Here is a 19,305-nt window from a genome sequence, read left to right as displayed (position 1 = left end):
CCATACTGCCAGCATTGCTGTGCAATCCAGAGGTCTGCCACAAATTCAGGTTCTTACAGCATCAGGAACTGTCTCAAGGTATATTAAGATACAATTCTTGTAACAAGGGCTTTGCAACCTACTTTATCAGCAGAAGAGAGAATTTTGGGGAAAAATCATAAAGTAGCCTTCTTCAATGTAATTCTTTTATTCAATCTTCTGCACACTAAGTTGTTTTCTGTCAGCATTAAGTACTATATATAATAGCCTGAGTCAGACCAGTAGGAAATACAATGAGTAAATATTTTTGTGAATGATTTAATACAAAATAGCAAGCTATAACAACCCATGAATACAACATTAAGAATATTAAAAAAGACTGGACGTGCATACGTAAAATTCTTCTATTCCTAGACAAGTTTGCTTTGGGGACATACAGTTACACTGAAGGTTCCCAAGGCCGATACTGTGAACTTAGAAATGTAAAATGGATAATACTTTCACAAAAATCAGTAGCCATTGTTGATTTTTCAACTGTTTTAGTCATATACTTATCCCTCTCCTTTTTTATTTTTTATTTTATTTATTTTTTTTTTTTATATAAGCCATTTTTTCCTGTCACTTAGCTGGAAGGCACATTTATGCTTCACTAATTCTACCTGTCTGCAATGTATTGCTCAAGTGGATAGATGCATCCACTCACTTTTTATGTTTCTCCACATTAAAAGTTCTGAGAAAAATTTGGTGCTCATAGAAGGGAAAGGGCTGTTAGCCCTAAGGACACACAAACCTGGGCAACATTTTGCATAAGAATCTGCACAGGCTTTTAATTCTTCACACACACTTTTTCTGCTATTACAGCTGAAATATGTCCTGAATAATGACAGCAACTGCATGCATGTACCTGCAAAAGCTCATGAATCATGAATCACAGAATTGCAGAATGGTTGAGGTTGGTAGGAAGCTCTGGAGGCCACCTGCTCCAACCCCCTGCTTAAGCCGGGCCACCCAGAGCAGGTTACCCGGGACCATGCCCAGGGGGCTTTTGAAGATCTCCAAGGAAGAGATTCCACAAAGTATCTGGGCAAACTCTGCCAGTGCTCTGTCAACTGCACAGTAAAAAAAAGTATTTTCTGATGTTCAGACAGAGCCTCTGGTGTTTCAGTTAGTAACCATCACCTTTTTAAGTCTGATGGACTTAAAACGTTATTGATGATTATGGTGTGTCTGTATTGATCTCTGTTATTATTCTTTAGAAACTGCAAGTCTGGTATTTATATATCCCAATGTACAAAAAAAAATGAACTCTTTTTCCATTCTTCACCAACACAAAAGGCCAATGACACTAACTTGCCTGCAAGTGTCCAGATGTCCTTTGTGCTTTATTGTGGTACATACAAATGAATTATGAACTGATTGTTTTACTCCTGCTGGCCTCACCTGGGCAATTACTTCAGAATTTCATATAAACACAGCTCATAAAGTAATCATATAAAGGGTCTCTTTAAGACAAAAAGTGCCACATAGCCTGCAGATCTGTACAGCACTTGAATTAAACCTGGTATTGAAAATGCAATCATGCTTTAGGAAAATAAAGGCTTCTGTAAAAATACTGACCTTTTCAGCCAGAGTTATTTTAGCCAAAAACTGAAACTGCAATTTGATGTCTACTACTACATCAAGTATCTTCTAAAACTTTCTGTGACTTAAATACTTCAGAGCTGTTAATCAAAAACATGAAAAATAGTTCCTTGATGGTAGAGTATCCCTAAAATCAAACCACTGTCCTGTTCTCTTTTATTAAAATGGGCTGCTTATCTCTTCACAGTTAATTACAACTCTGTTAGCTTGATGTGGCTTCCTTCTTCAACATACAAACAAAACAGAATTACTTCTTTGTGACCTATATTCTTAATTAAAAACCCATAATCAATGGGATTTGGAAAGCTGCACTCTTCTTTCCATGACACGGAAAGTATGAATAAAAGCAAGAATGGGTTTTAATGTGAACATTTCTCTTCCCCAAAATATTTCTTCAAATATAATTTATACTTACATCATATGGAAACAAAAATTTGCATGGAGCATGAAATAAGTATTTCTTCTCAACAACACCTAATTTTGTGCTTGTATGTATATCATCTGATGTACATATAAAGATAATTAGAGAATTAACTTGTGTACACTGGATATGGAGTTTGGAGAGTTTGTTTTCTTGTTAAAACCAACTAGAAGGCAATGGGCAAAAGGAGGATATCTAACAGGCAGCAAATTTTAATTAAAAGGCAGTCAATTTCCTATGGTTACTTAGGGTCAAGTGAGGCCAGTTCTAATGCTCTGTTACATGAGAAGAAAATGTTAAATCATTATGTAAAGCGCATACTGAATTACTGCTTATGCTAATGCTACCTGACCTTTCTTCTTTGCTAAAAAGATATGATTGGCCATGTTATCATGGATTTTAAAGTGAAAAAAAAAAGTCAGCCAAATGCTGCCAGTGAACCTTGTTCTAAGGTTGTTTCAATTAAAACAGTATCTCTTTTCTTTCAGCTGTCCACTCCCTTCCTCTCCCACTGAGGCCGTAGCTAACACGTGCACATTCACAGCTCAAGGAAGTCTCTAAGGGAGACCAAGAAGTCCATCTAGGTCAGTTGTGCATCTGTGACAGTTGCCAGTATGATGTGCTTTAGGAAATGATAGACCAGTATAAACATAACTGATATTTCCCTTATTGCACCCTGCTAGCTTTTGACTACATGAACTATAAACCCCTAGCTGAGTGGTAAGTAAGCTCTTGCTAAATCAGAATTAATTTGTCCCTAGTGATCACAGGAGGAATCCTACCTTTTGAGTACTTCCAGACAATGGTAGGAACAGGATAACCCTCTGCAGAGCAGTTGAGAATCACAGCTTTTCCATATATCCCATCCTGGTCACTTGGTTGAACCACAAACCTAGGGGGCACTGTGGGAGGAAGTGAGAATTAATGCAAAATTTAAAAACAGCATTTTGATGATCTGGTGACATAGTAAAGTAAGTTTTATGCAATTATTTACTTACCGTGCAAAAAAAGTATGCATTTCTGGCCAAGGAACACAAAAGTATTGTTCTTGTTAGGGTACAAAAATAAGTTAATGAAAATCTCTGTAGGAGAGATTACAAAATGAACTAACAGATAAACCAAACTATCATGGTCAGAAAAGAAATGGTTGTTTACAAAGGGAGAGGTCTGACAGATGTCAAACAACTGAAGGTGTTTTTTTGTTTGTTTGTCTTCATAACAATGAACTGGCAGGCTTTAGAAAAAGAAGAAATAAAATATATATCCTAAATAACCTTAAACATGTAACAGCAATCAGATCATTTCATATTAAAATGAGGGTGTTTGCACTATAAATTCTGATAGGACTTGTCTTTCCAAGAGTAACCACAGGAAGGTTCAACACATTTTGTTTGTGTGAAGTTGAAGAGAAAAAGTTTTACTAGAAATAGGTGTATGTGTGTCAAAGTATACATACATGCATTACTAGACTTATTCTAGGGGAGCATAAAACCAGTGCAAGTTTTCCAGCCATAGTCAAGTACATATATATTTATACATACATAAAAAAATGAGCTGCTCATCTCAAGGAAAAGCTGTACATTTTCTGAATACAGTCACTCTGCAAGAAAACAACTAGTGACAATGCCAGACCTACCTACAGTTTACCATGGAGGATAGATACAAAATGTTGTTTGTCAATAAAACCTCCATATTTGTCAAAAGTTTGAATGAAGAGCTGAAAACTGAAGAATGTTCAAAGAACCACAGAAGTTATTTAAAAAAAAAAAGGGTGCTTCATGGTTGTATCGGAAAGTCAGCTAAAGTCAGAGATTTTCATTGACCTGCTGTTCTTTGGTTCAGAGATGAACATGTAAATACCGCCAAAACAGTCAATTATTTGTATTATTCCATAAATTCTTCTTTTTAGGGCTTCTTAGAGTAATACATGGAAAACGTAGTCAAGTGACTGAGCCTGACAGAAATCTAATACAATAAGGAAAAATTCTAATCAATCATTCCTTGAACTAACCGTTAGGGCCACTGCAGCATGTGCACTTGGAGACACACATATGGTCATGGTTTCACAGCTTCCCAGGTCCAGCCAGGGCTGAGTTTGTCTGAAAGCTGGGTGCAGGAGGACAGAAAGCCAAGACATCCCTCCTTGCTTTGGCATGACGCATCTTCCCAAATCCCTATCAGACTCTATCATCTGCCTCACCAGAAGTGCCAGATATAATAAAGGAAGTAAGTGAGTGGGCTATAATGTGAGGAAGTGTAAAGCCATGTAGAAGGGGATCAGCAGTACAGTGACTATTTGTTCAGGACGCTGAAACTGTAAAGGCCATGGGTACAGTACTGCTTATACATCAGGAAAAAAATGTATGGCAGAAACATAGTAGAATCACCAATAAATTACTTTTCTTTTGTTATTATTATTATAAACACTCTCATAATTGAAGCAAATAGCACATCCCATTACACCAGACAGTCCCAAGTTTTCCTTAATGAGAAACTTGATCTGTCAATGTTGGGTGTGGGAGAGGAGTGCTGAAATTTGAAGGTATCTAAAGACATTCTTCAGGTGCGGAGAACCTTTCTCACAAAGGCTTGAGCCTTCCTCCCTTTATCTCCATAATGCAGTGTTCCTCTCCAATTTTCTCCTTCCATCTTCACAGCTACAAATGATTTTTAAAAGATGAAAGCTTTCTTCCAGAGAGGAAACAATCCCTTTAACCGGACTTTTTACTCATTGAATCGTAGAGCTATAGTAAATACTGCTTATTGCCTAAACATGCACAAAGAAGGTCCACTTGCTTTGAACTTGGCAGAAGGAATCAACAACAACAGAGGCAAGAGCCACCTTTGTACTAGGAGAGATCTCCTTCTGTAGTGGAAACCTTTGCTTTATTTATTGCTGTCAAACATTTCAGCTTTCCGAACAGCTGCCACCATGACAAGTAGAAATCATATATTGTGTTAATTCATGATTGGTAAGCACCAAACATGAAACCCCATCAACAGCTGCCGTGGGCAATCACCTACCCTGTTCTAATTACCTACTCATAGAAAACATTCACTTCAGTAGCTCAGTTCTCACTGTTCTGTTCATTTTATCACCAAACACAAAGGAGTTCCAAGTACTTATTTTCCAAAACAGGCTAAAAGTATAATTAGTTGTACAAATATGTTTGATTTTATACTACTCAGCACAGTGGCATCAGCTACTTTTACCTGGAGAACTGTAAATAAATTTCTATTCGCAGCTCATGAAAAGTCAATTACAAGCTGCTTATCCATAAAGAGAATAAAATAAATATTAAAGTAGGAAAAAAAAAAAACCACAACACAATACTGACTAAAAGATGTTATGTAAATAAAGATATTGGAGTTTAAGGTGTATGGAGAAACTACTTATGTTCACAGAAGTCCACTCATATGTTTATAGAAGTCCAACCTTATGATAAACACGGCACATCCATGCCTATATGCTGGCTCTAGCAAAGGACATGCTATTTAGGGAGGGGATGTGAGGAATATTCTGTAGCCCATTCCTTTTTGCAGTCCCTCAGCATTCACAGCTTCTGTCTAAGGAACACCAGAAGGCCCATACTGGTCCACTATATATTTAAAGACCTTTGTTTTGCCCTATCATCTTTTAAATCTGCTGATAAAGACTACTTTCAGGACCTCCCCATACACAATTTTACAGAAATGTTACAGGTGAAAATATTCACACAAAAGGAGAAGTCACACACTTCCCGGTGTGATTCTCATATCCTGTACCAGGGGACCTGATGAAGGACAGTTCCGTGGCCTTCTTATCCATAACCTTCTTGATTTGGCAGACCTAGCTACCCATCATTGCATCACCTAGGAGTGAATGGAAGTGTACAGTATTCCAATAGGCAGAAAGTAACTGAAATGGAATTTTAGCCAGTGGATAATGAGTCAATTCAAGGGTTTAAGTGTATTCAGAAATTAAAATACAAGTTTACTCACATGAGATTATTCAAAAGAAAGACTGGTATCATCTATATATTGTTAATGTAACTATTAGGGTTTGACTTCACAAGATGACTTTTAAAGCTGTGCCTCTTCTGAAATTGAAAGATACTACTTTTTACCCATCTCCTATATCCCTAAATATTTGCTTCAGTTGTATCAGTCCTAACAGTGAATTTACAACTCATTACAACTGTTTACAATTGATCACAACTGATTTTGTGGGGTGACTGATAACTACTGGACTCCTCTACTGATGAAAAGTGTGAAGAGTATCATATTTTTAAAATTCTCCCTTCCTTTTTTTTTTTTAACTTTGGTTTATTTTCCTTATTTTAAAAACATTTTCTTTGTACTGTGTTATTTCCTCTGGATGACACTGGGAAGAATTACTATTTTATTTTATTTTATTTTTTTTTCAGGAAACAATTTGATTATTGTATTAAATGGGTAGACACATGAAGAAACTTCCGAAGAAGTTAAGCAAGATTGCATAGTATGGAATAAAGGCAAGCAGTCTTTAAAATACTATTTGCATGAAAGTTATCTCTTTCAGTAATGTATGTCTAATCCCTTTTGCAATATACAGAAAAAAATGGATAGATGTCAAGGATAAATGTGCTTTTTTTTGAGCATTTCTATCATTTCTATGGAAATCCATCTTTCCACATCTTTAATAAATTCATGGAGTGTAGGCATTCTTGATGTGTTGCACCTTGAATACTGACAAGCTTTGAACTAGGCTTTTAATCATATTAATTTCATTATATTTTGGTGTATTCCCAGTATATTTATATTCATTTAAAAAGCATAAGATTTTGTTCTGATATTCTTGGTATTATCAATTCTAATAGTTACTTTCAATGCAGAATTTGATAATCAGAATGGTAACTGTGGAAATTGAATTTTGCCTTATAAGTTCCAGAACCGGGCACACAATCAGCAATCAGACTGTTTCCTTGTAGCGCTCAATCTACAGAGTAGGTTTCAACCTTGGCAAAAAATGTGCCCTCATCTGGTAACAGCACCAATATTTGCATTCAGTGAAAGTTCCTTGATAATTCAAACAGCCTTCCTTTAGGACTACTTAGAAAAGTGCCAACTGCTGTTTTGATTTTGAGGACATGAACCCTTAATGGTTAGTTTTGTGATTGCAAGTAGAAATCAGAAATGATGCAACAGCAAAACAAAATTACTTATTCAATGACTTTTTGATTATTTCTGTATTGCTTTCTAGGTAAAACCACAGGATTTTTCTTCATATATAAATGATTAAGAAATAAACAGAGGAGTATTTTTCTTCCTATTTTTCTTCCCTATTGGTAGTCTCTTTTTCTTAATTTTATTTCAAATGAATAACTTCAGTGCTATGTTCCAGCATATTTTGGAAGATGAAAGAGTTAATTACTTGAAATAGATTTTGATACTTAGATTTATATTGTAGAGGTACATTCAGTATTTCATTACCTCTGAGGAATTCATTAGCCCTTAAAGAAGACTTAGTAAGAACTTATCCAAGTTCATTTGTCTGATGTGTTTAAGTAGAGTTAACACAGAAAAGAAAGCAATTAGTTTTCTTCCTCTCTCCAGTCATAAATGTGTGAGCCTCTTCTTCCCATTTATAAATGAAATATTCTGAAATAGCTCACAAATATGACTGAAGAGTTCTGCTTTTATTATCACCTTTGTTTCAGCAGCACAGTCCCCTGAGTCCATAAAGAGGGCATTTAAAATTGCTTTAACTGTGAGTTTCTCTCATTTAATGCAGCCCACGGATCTGTGACGAGAAATGAGCTGTTGAATTGTTTAGTGTAAGAGCAGTAAGTTGACAGACGCAAACTATTTAATGGCTGAACTCAAAGGACCTAAAAAGGTATTTTCTATCAATATTATGACTAACAGACTCAAGATCTTACACAGGGAAAACAAAGAATGAGATAAATCGGAATAGGATGTTGAAGATAACAGGAATGCTATATTGTCATTTTAAAGGAAGGAAAATGTGTAAATTGTCTCCTTGAAACAATCCTGATAAGATGAGAAAATATGAGTTGGTATCTTAAGAAGATGTTGCTTACCAATGTCCTTGCTGCTCACTTGGACTTTAAAATCTAGTAATTTATATTAATTTAGGAGTACCTGTTGACATTCCCTAATTTAATTTTGCTTTATATAAATCCAAGAATTCTTTCTGACTGTGATTCATGCCAGAGACCAGGTGACAAACTCACACACATCTTCCTGGTCTTCCAATCTCTGGAGGCACTTCTGGCTTCCAAGTACAGTGATGAGTACGTTACACTCAAGTGCAATCCTGAAAGCCCTTAATATGAGCTTCTGCAGTGGGCTGCTGGAGTAAGTTAAGAAATAATCTATGACATTTGGCTAGAATACAATGTTTCATTTTTACATGGAATATTTGTACTTTACATTTAGATCATACTGTCAAAATGATGGACGAAATTTAATCAGCCAAAGCGCCCATTGATGTATTAATGAATGAGATCATTAAACACTGTACTTTAGCAAAGATGAACAGTTATTAAATTTGGTCATTGGACCTAAGGGGTCGATTTAGCTGGTTTAGTAAAACCATTTGCTATGCAGTTCAAGGAAAAAGATGTACTTTCGCAAAATGAGACAGTGCCTAGTGGTTTTGTGTTGATCAGGTTTATCTAATGAGAACATTAGATAGGAAGTGAATAATTCAACAATAATTTTCAGAGTTGCAGTGTAAACACCAGCAAAGAAAGTAAATGACACTAGCTCCAGCCATAAATCTTTCCCCCTTGCTTTTCCATCACAGACTGCATTTGCTGCATTATACCACCTCCAAACACCAGAAAGCAGGCTGATACTTCCTATATGGAAGATTCATAGGGACTTAGGATTTAGGGACTAGGACATAGGATTCTCAGGGACTGTTCATTGGGTACTTAACTATGTAACAAAATTCGATATTCCTGGGAAGCGCAAAATGAAAACACATTTACACTTAATGTACTAACTGCATTAAGAGGGGTTATTAGGTATTTAAAGACCTTATCTCAATTTTAACTTATGATGTGTTCACTAACAAGGATTTTAAAATAGTGATTTATGCAACCACTGCTATCATTGAATTCTCTGTTCTTGCAGCATCTGATACATCATAATACATTTATGAACTTTTTCTACTTGGCAATCAATTAAAATATTTTTCACCTCTTTCTATAATTATTTCATTCTCATTTTAGGAAACCCTTTAGAAATGAGTAACATGATAAACTGTATACATATTTTTAATCACTCTTTAGAAGACAAGCATAATGAGTAAAGCCTTAATTAATTCTGCATGATGTGTAAGTTTAACAGAGAAGATATTTTCCTAATTTCCATGAGTGGCTTTCATGACAGAATCCTATTCTTTCCTTTTTTGTTAATAGCATGTCTAGCAAATCAGGAATGCAACAATAAATAAAATAATCAAATTAATAATGATTTATGAGTTTTTGAGAAAACCTTATAACTTGCAAACTTTAAAAAATGAACTTCCAGAAGAATGGGCTGGGATCTTGTGCCGTGCAAGATGATGAGAATGAAAGCTCTATTTTCACTCACCTGGACTGCCTACCTGCACTCTCTGGATGTAATAAAGACAGTAGGCTTCTCCCAAAAGATAATTCATGAACTTTTACAAGACATTCCCTAAATATAAGAACTAATAAAGCCTGTTTTTAAGTGGATTTTTATCTCATGACTGAGTATAGACTGTAGCTGGAATATTTCTTGTGTTTGCAGAGGAGCTCACCTGAGCTTGCCATTCTCTGGAGCTCACCGTTATCTGGTATTTAGTATTACACTTAATAAAGGTGTTTCTAATAGTTTTATTAAGTTTTTAGGCTTTCAGATCAACTGGAGGTGTTTTCTCCTCTTTGGATTTGTCTGAAATCAGATGATAAGTTGTGGAGGGGAGAAGTACTGGCAGATCTATGCCCAGAGAATGTGGCTAAGTTTCATTTGCACCTCCTCTCCAAGAAACCTGTGACAGAGATCCAAGACAGAGACCCAAGATTGCCCTGAGGGCTTCTTGTCCAGAGTTTCACAACTGCTCAGCAACTTTCTACCCTCACTGTATATCTCTCAACAGGCATCTTCTGCCTACCTATACTCTATGAGGAAGCCCTGTAGAAGCTGGTCATTTTCCTCTGATATTTAAGGCAGGGAAAATCCAGTCTTGCTTGCCAGGTATTTTTAGGACTTTTCATCACTGTTTGCTTGCTTTTACTCAGCACAGGAATGGAAGTGAAGATACACCATACAGTGTCCACATATTTTAAGAGACTGATTCTTGTTTATCTTTTTATATTTTTATATTTTATACTTCTAACAAAATAGTAGTTCATGTTACACATGAAAAATATGTGTAGGAATTATATAGAAAATCTATATATAATCTATATATATAATCTCTATATAAAAATCTATTTAGTTGACTTAAAAATAACAGAAAAATATGAATGCTAAACAACAGGGCACATATATGATCTAACAGATAAATATCAGGGGAAAAAAATCTCAGGTTACAAACCTGAAGAATTTATGTGGCTGTATGGATTCTGCAAAAGTTTAGGTATTCAATAGTGTTTAAAATGTAACAACAAGCAGTTGGCCTGGGCTTCTCCATTCATCTTAGAAATTGATTGGATTTGGATGATACTTCCAAGTTTCTCCACGTACAGTAAAATGATATAGGCTCCCACATATATTTGAAATATGTTTAGTCTTCATCATTTTTATGTCTACTTCTAAAAAGAAAACAATGACTGGAACTTTGTGGTGAACAGTCATATTTCTTTCTACTTTCTTCTCTCATTCATTGTCTACTTGCATATCAAAAAACACATAAATAAGATACTCCCTGAACACATCCCCTGACAAAAACAAACAAACAAACAAAAAACTACAATGGAGTTTAAATCGTACTGCTGAAAAACTATCACACAGCATGGATTAGAAACAAGAAGAATGTAAGCACCAATTCTTCTCCCTTTATTTAGAAAAAAACTGCACAGTAGATTTAGAAAAATATTGTATTTCAGTTATACAGCACTCATGAACAAACAGATGAGGACAGATTGGAAAGCTTGGAGAAAAAAACAGCAGAAAATCAAATATTTATTAAAATGTGTATAGGTTGGGTTGGACGGAGACTAGTAGTGACCACAAACAACCCTCTAATGACTGTCTTCTGACCTATGTGGAAAGAGACAGCAGAAGTCCAATATGAGGGAAAGAGGTCAGCCCAGACTTTTGGCAGAAAATTCAGGTCAGATATCATATTATATTTCCCCCTTCTCCTCTGAGTGAGAATTATTATCCCAGATGCATAACTAAAAGTGATTAAGCCACTACCATTTAAATTGAGAGAGAGAGAGAGAGAGAGAAGGTCTTAAGGAAGGCTGCCACAGAGCACTAGCTGGGGCAGAAAGATATGCAAGAGGGGAAAAATGAAGTAGCCCTCATAACCTCCTAAGAAAATGGCAGTACCAGGACTCCAGAAAGCTCCTCCAAGCCTCCAGGCAAAACAGAGTGAAAAGCTACCTTCTATCGCATAGGATGTCTTTTAGGTAAAAGCACCGAACCCATGCCATCTTACAAAGAGAGGTGCAATTAGGGTAGTGACACGTGGGGAGGACAGAGGTATCAGTGTCAGTGATGTGAAAGGAGTTTGAGAGCAAAACTTCCCACTACTTGGACAAGGAGGGAAAGCTGAGTTAACACCAGATATATGCAGGGAGAGACCAAGACAGTAAGAGGCAGTTATGTCCAGGGAGCAGAGGCCAGGCCAAGCAATGGCTCGCCAGAAGAAGACAACAGGAGACGGGAAAGTTGCACAGTTGCACTTCAGGCAAGGCAGGGAGAACAGGGTTCCTCTTATGAGAAAGCAGGACTTCCCCCAATCATTGGGGTGCAGAGCAGAAATCCTAACGTGGGATCTCTTGAGCTGTTATAGCCCTGTGGTTCTTGGTAAAGAAAATAGAACAGACAGTGTTTCCAGAGAACCGTCTTTCAGTGCTACAACCTATATTAACTTTTATCACAAAGGTTATCCTAACACCTGGGTTTAGAATAGGAACCCATACTGAGTTGCTAGGACGATTCTTTCCCACAACTTTCTCACAACAGTGAGTATGGTTACTGCATATCACATACTATCCCAGCTGTTATTAGATGGGCATTTCTATGTAGAGCAGACATAGCCAGTGCACTGTCTGTTATGATAGGTTGTGAATTTTCCCTTCTTCAGGAAAAGAGGTGAGGAAATTCTTGTGCTGTTTGAATGATAACTAGGGTTAAAAACCAACAGAACAGCACAGGAAAAGAATAATGAAATACATATAGTTAATTAAACTACTTCATTTAAGAATTACTAGATAGATGGAAAGAGCAATAGACAACTGTACTGAATAATACTTTTAAAAGGTTAAAAGCAGTGAAACTAAAAAAAACAAAACACCAACCCCCCCCCCAAAAAAAACAACAACAACAAAATACCTGTTCAAGTATTATTCATACCAAATCTAGTGAAAAAGCAGTGTACCCATTTGCAGCTGAGTTTTGGGAACATAACGTAAGAAAAAGTAAGCATAAAAATTCTGTAAGTATAAACTAAGTCCATTAGGAACTCAGGCAATGGGAAGATTTGACTTTAAAAAAAAAAAAAAAAAAAAAAGCTGCTTAACAGTTTAAGCTTCAAATGAATTTATGGTGGGGAAAAAAGGCCTGGAAAAGATGGCAAAAAAAAAAAAAAAAAAGTCCTTAAGTGATTTTAAGAATTACCTTGGTAAAACTCATAAGATGTAGTGATCTTCATCACAATAACCAGGGTTACTTGCAGTATTACTTTATATGCCCTTTTGCTATCAATAGCCTGGTAGCAAGAAAGAGATGGTGCAGAAGAGTGTAATAGCCTTATTTAAAAAAAAAAAAAATGCTTTGAAAAACTTTCAGAAAGAAAAAGAAGCAATTTGTTTATTCTGAAGCTTTGCACAGTAAGTCTGAAAGTGTATCACAAGGTGTAGTCTCTAGGGAGCTTAGCTAAGGTGTGACTTGAAAGGCATAAGATAATGGAGGTGAGGTATCTTTCTAAAATATCTTTTCCACATAAAATATTTCTTTACTGAAATTCTATATTAACATTTATTTCAAGGCAAAATGATGTGAAGTCAGCATGATCAAAGGGACCATGCTAGCTGAGTTACAAACAAATAAGAGAAAGAACAGCAACACACCAACAAAGGAGTTCCATGAAGTCAACATCAATGTTTTGCTTTTTTAAGGGGATGTAATGTTTTGTGTTTTTCTTTTATTTTTTTTTCTTTTTTTTTTTTTCAGATATAATGTTACAGAAGAGGTTGTTATAAATCAAAAATGGTGATAATCAGTCCAGAAAAATAACAGAGAGGAATTTGGTACCATTTCAAACTCTTGATCCCAGTGAGTTGGTCTGCACGTCAAAATTTTTCTGAATGTCATTCCTGTGGCTCCCCTATCAGCCCTGTACACTTTAGAGTTGTTGATTAGTTTCAAGACTCACTTCTTTTAGATAGAAAAGTCTTATTAGTTTCTATGCTTCACTGCTCTGTGTGCTCTCTATTATGAGGAGAGGGATTACCATATTTTCCTCTGTTTTATAACTCCTATCAAACAGATGACATTACAAAATACTGATGAAATCCACTTAATTGGTGCCCTTCAAAGTATTTACATCTACTTACCTCTCACAATTAGTTGGCTTTGGTGCTCCACAGCTGCTGCATCATTTCTAGCTATACAGGTGTAATTCCCATTGTGCATCAGTGAAAGATTAGAAATCCTTAAGGAGCTGGTGAAGTCAATGTTGTCAATGGTCACCCCAAGGCTGGCTGGGATGGGCCTGCCGTCCTTCTGCCAGGTGATGGTGATGGGCAGATCTCCAGAGACCACCACACAGGGAATGAAGACCCGCTGCCCAATGGAAAACCTTGGGAACTCAAAAGGCTGAATAAAGGGTGGAACTGAAACAAAATAGAAAAGAGGAGCTATTGCAGGTACGGTCCCGTGCCCGAAAATAGTATATGTAATAGAATATGTAATAACAATATACTTGATAGTCATAAAAAAAAAAATACAACTTTTGCAAACGCCTTTCTAAAATTGGCTTTCTTTTTCTTGGCCAGATGCATTAAGCAGAGACGACAAGCACTGAAATCCCTGGCTTCTACAGACACTAGAAACTGCTGGCAGATTCCTGCAAGAGTAATCAGCCCCTCTCCAAAAAAATCCCATTTCCAGCTCATGACTCTTAAGATCTTTCATCAGTGTTATTGCCTGGATAGTCCAGAATCATCTCATCAGCTTTCAGGATTTGGTGTGAGGACCTTGTTTAGGATCATACAACAAACCTGGAAGAGGCTCCAGCTTTGTCTCTGAGACATAATGAAAGGGAGTGTAAGCTTCTATAACTCTTCTTGGATTTTTTTTTTCAATCTGTTTCAAAGCACAATTTTCACTTGTGTGGACTTGTGCAGTGAAAGGTACATACAGTATTTGTAGGTCAGAACTTCAGTAAAAAATGATTTCTAAACAGAGGACCAGTACAAGACAAACTCTCAAGCTGGCATTTAATTCCTGCTAAGCATAGTTTGCTTGAATTTATTTTTCCTTTATTATTCTGTGGATGGAAAGAAAACAAACAAATGCAACAACAACAACAACAACAACAACAAAAACACAAGCAAAAACCACAAACAAAAGCATTTTTTGAATTATAGGGAAGAATTTCACTTTTAAGGAAATATTTTGTTCTCAGGTACTGTAAATAAAAACAAAGGAAGTAATGATTTGGATTCAGTAAACAAAACAGGAAGTAATGGGGGAGTCTTACTTTCTCCCAACTTGGGTTGAAACATTTGCCCCAAATCAGGCAGACTGGGAATCAAATACCGACCCAGATGAATAAATTTGAACCTTCTCCCAGTCTCCGGGGAGCACTCTAGCAACCAGAGCATTGGTCTAAAATAGGTTTCTGTCAGTCACTCCTAAGAAGACTATAAAACCAACTTTGCAGTCAATACTCAAATACTCTCTTATCAAAAGAGAAGACTCTTTGAGGTTATGTACCTTAGACATAGGAGTGCATTTGCCTGTTCTTGCCTGAGAGATTACTTATACATAGTCTGTACTGCATTTGAACACCTTTAACAGGAATGATCAAAGGACACCCACAGCAGAACATTTATACTGCTCTGTATCAGTTAGCTTCAGAAGAAAATGGAGCTGCTGGATTTATCTATTTGTGTTTCTTTTGTCCTTTCTCCCTTTAGCAAAACTAAAGCTGTGTTTTCACTGAAAATGAAGTAGAAAAGAAGCAGAAATGCTCTTCAAAACTTTTGCGAGGTATGCCAGCCCATTGAATTTCTTAGCAGCAATTTCACTGCTCTGCCAGTCTTCTTCTTCTGGGATACAGAGACAGATATTTCTGACCATTACACTGCGGCTGCTCTTCCATTAGGAGTAAGAAAGATCACTATTAAGGAAGTGCTACCAAACTCCCTGAAGGACAAAAACATTATTCAATGGCTTATACAAGTGTACATGAGCATCACAGTGCAAGAGGGAGATAAATAAGATGCTAAATGGTGCTAAGATGCTTTTGGCTTAGACATGTTACCGTTTAATGAGGAGAAGTTACAGCCACGCTCATCTGTCACAGAGAGGTGACATCAGGCCTCAGGTACACAAATGCAGAGTGTAACATCTTCTTACAGGTTTTTTTCCTTTTTCTTTTTCTCTTGGGACCTAGTGTTACACAGTGAGACAAAATGTCTGCCTGCCTCTTCTAATTGCCTTGGTATCCCTTACACAATAATTGAGATTTTGGATTCCTTGTGCATCAACAGAAGATGACCAAATTTCTCTCAGTATTATTGACACACATTTTACATTGTAAGTGGGAATGAGAAATTTTAAGTATGAGACTGTCAGGAGGTTTTGATAAAGCCTTTCCCCTTGATGAGTGCTGCTATCTGCTAAATGCCAAACAGGCCCCCCACCCTGACTGTGTTGGCCACCACATTTCTGCTCAAATCCTTCTCATATGTATTGTTACCAAAAGATACACTAAAATTCAGGACAAAGTAGTAAATTGCTTCTGTATCTTCTGCTGAGCTTGTAATAGATTTGAACCAACCTTTCATGGACAAAATATATCAGGAGTCAAACAACATATTGCTCAAGGATTATTCAGTGCATCCTCACCCTTCATCTCCCTGATGGAAAAAAAAACTAGGAGCAAGATCATTAGGTCACATTAAAATAAAGTATTCCTCACAAAATAATAATTTGTAAGGCTGCATTTACCAACTCTAAAATTTAAGCAGAAGCCTGCAGAGCATTTCAGAAATTGGGTAAAATATTTACAGATAGTACTTTTTACCTCTGCTTAGGGTTTTAAGATATAGAGGAAACCAACATTTATTTCTGCTTCATAACATATAATGTATATTCAACCTGCAGCATCTTGCAGTCTTGACAAGGATCGTGTTTTGAAAATCAGTGTGTAATGTAAAATCAGTACTTTAAAAAAGTAGATAGTCTAGGGATAACTTCAACATTTGCAATAATGTTTTTCAGCTACAATATTTATCAGTTGAGGCTCGTAAAAGGAGATTCTGATGTCCTAACACAGCAGATAAATTATCTTCCTGTTAGTTTGCAGAAGGCAAAAATCACCAAAAATCACTTATTAAAAGCTTAGAAAGCGAATAAAACACAGACAAAGTCAGGCAAATCACTTCTGAAATACAAGGTTTGCCTTGTATATATTTCTGAAGTAAAATGCTAACATATACTCCTAACAGAAGAAAATATACTGCTTGATTAACAATCACATTTTGAGATTATTATTTTTTTTTTGGAAATAAAGCATTATCATTGACAAACAGCACTTAAAAAAAAAAAAAGAAAAGAAAAAAAAAAAAAAATGAGGGAGGTATACAGCTTTGAATCTGAGAGGAAAGTTCCCATATGGCAGATGTATTTAAAATGTGTTTTAAATACTTTAAAGTATATTGAAGTATTTTTCTTATTTTATGTATAGATTCTGTTTGACCATATTTCTGAGCTTGTATTTTTGTTTGTTCAGTAAATTGTGCTATTATATATAACATGTTACATATTAACTACATATAAAAATGTTGTGTGTGCATGTGTATATGGAAGAGATACTTCGTCCTTTACTCACAACAAGCAAAAGAGTGAAAATCTCTTCTCCATGCAATGACTTGGGAATACTTTATTGACGAGTGCTTGAATTAAGTGTCTATTTAAGAAGAGGATCATGGGCCAGACTCATTAGTGCTAATGCAGGAAAATTTAAATTATGTTTTTGTGACCTAGCAAGGTCTTCTTTACCTCTGGGAGATTACTTTAAAGGAGAGCTTCCATGCTGCTCTCCATTAGCAGAGGAACATCCTTAATTTCTTGCCCTCTGTTCCATAGGAGTTATGTTGGAAGGATCTGCTGAGTTGATTCACTAAAACAGAGTATCCTGCAGATACCCTGTCTCCTGTAGCAGCTTTGTGAAAAGAGTGTTGCTCTCCTGCAGCAATAAAATAGTAAGATAAAAGTCATTCTCTTGTTTATCATTAAAAACTGCTCCCTAATGGATTTTCCTGTAACAACGCTGTTAAAGGAGCTGTGCTCACACAGTGAAGTATCCTTCGCAACGAATGCACAGAACACAGGCCCATTGGCTGATGCAAAGTAATGGCCACCAAACTATATAAGCTTCTAAAGCAAATACGTGAATGCAGATTTCATGCACTGAGATTGCAAGAATCAAAACTGTTTTGTCTTTGCACAGACTCTAGCCACAGTCTAGTTATATTTAAGTTTTATCAGCCATCACTTGTTTCTCCTAAGCACTGCCATCCCTTGTGGGTGACAGCTGAGCAATTGCACACAGCTGCTGAAGCACTGCATTTTTCTGCTTCCCTCTTTTATGTATTGAGCCTATCAGTAGGGCACATCATTCACCAAACTGTCTGTTAATAGTATTTACCAATCTGAGCTAAATATGCTGCTCTCTTGTTGAGTGCTAGTGGATCCTGTCTTGAAAAGGGGGAATACCGTTATATTCTTAGGCCTTTTTAACTGTATGCATTGAAAAGAAAAGAACCAAACTAATCTCCATAATGCCTCTGCTGTTGTGCAACATTTCCATACACTTGTAGGTTCATTAGTTACCAGAATTAAGCCATTATTCAAAGGTTTTCAAACTCTTACCACAACAGAGTGTGGTTTAGGAAATGCTGTGGTGCACCTTTCCCAGCCTCAGCCCCCACTCCGGCTTCCTGCAATAAAACACTGGTAGTGACAGGCTTCCCTCCCTGCTCCTCCAAAATAAGAGAGGAGTTAAAATGTTGCATAGAAGCAAAGAGTGCTTCTATGTCAGTTTTCATCCATCTATCAAACCACCTCCTTTCAGCCTCCATTGTGAGGGCAAGGAAGCATGCCCTTATCATAGAAACCACCCTGAATATCTAGGATAGGGAGAAGCTCAGTTCCCTGCCCAAGGGGGTGCATTTGCTTATGTTTTTTTAAAGAGAAAACTTTCCTAATGTAAAGATAAGTTAAGAGCTGCAAGAGCATATTAACAGAAAAGCTGTTATGTTCATTGTTAAAGTGCCATGTGATAAAAGGCCTCTCTTGTAGGTTGTACATCCAGAAGCACTTACCCAGTACATTATTTCTCATATGCTTTTGGAACCTGGTCCTGAGCTATTGCCCTTGTTTAGCCCCTACGTGATCTAAAATGATCTCTGTCCTCAGGTAATACTGTGAAAAGTTGAACCCAACTAAATCACTAGGTCCAAAAGTTTCAGATTTAGATGAGAAAGGAGTTCAACAGAAGGATCTCTTCCTCTTCATTGCTATTCCATGACTGTACATAAGCAGCTGATTTTGTACCTTTCTGCCGTTCTTTTGTGTCAGCGTCGATGTCCTCCATTCCCCTCCCCCCCGCCACACACACCCTTCCCCATCATCTCCTTCTATGTACTATACACTGACTTGAAGTTAAGGTAGCATATTCCATACCTGCTCTATCATGTGCATGCACACTCATGCTTTCTAGTTACTTACTATATGGATTTACATATACTGCTGATAGCACAAACTAAGTTGACAAAACAGTCATTAACGTTTTAAGAACAATTCTAGAATATATATATATATATATATATTTCAAATATAAT

The 19,305-nt window shown here is 36.5% G+C and overlaps 1 protein-coding gene across 1 annotated transcript in view; it reads right to left on the bottom strand.

Annotated features, from left to right (window-relative positions):
• DSCAM (DS cell adhesion molecule) overlaps nucleotides 1–19,305 on the bottom strand; it is a gene marked incomplete at both ends in the record, with an annotated part of 475,592 nt that overhangs the window by 145,556 nt on the left and 310,731 nt on the right. Inside the window, 2 exons of the mRNA XM_084306215.1 lie at nucleotides 2,824–2,943; nucleotides 13,786–14,064. Of these exons, the coding sequence (XP_084162341.1) occupies nucleotides 2,824–2,943; nucleotides 13,786–14,064 (399 nt within the window). The remainder of the gene's footprint in view (nucleotides 1–2,823; nucleotides 2,944–13,785; nucleotides 14,065–19,305) is intronic.

This window comes from Netta rufina (assembly GCF_964035555.1).
Source record: "Netta rufina genome assembly, chromosome: 1".
Classification (NCBI taxonomy): Eukaryota; Metazoa; Chordata; class Aves; order Anseriformes; family Anatidae; genus Netta; species Netta rufina.
The sequence above is the reverse complement of the archived record's forward strand: the minus strand, read 5'-3'. Positions and strand labels throughout refer to the sequence as shown.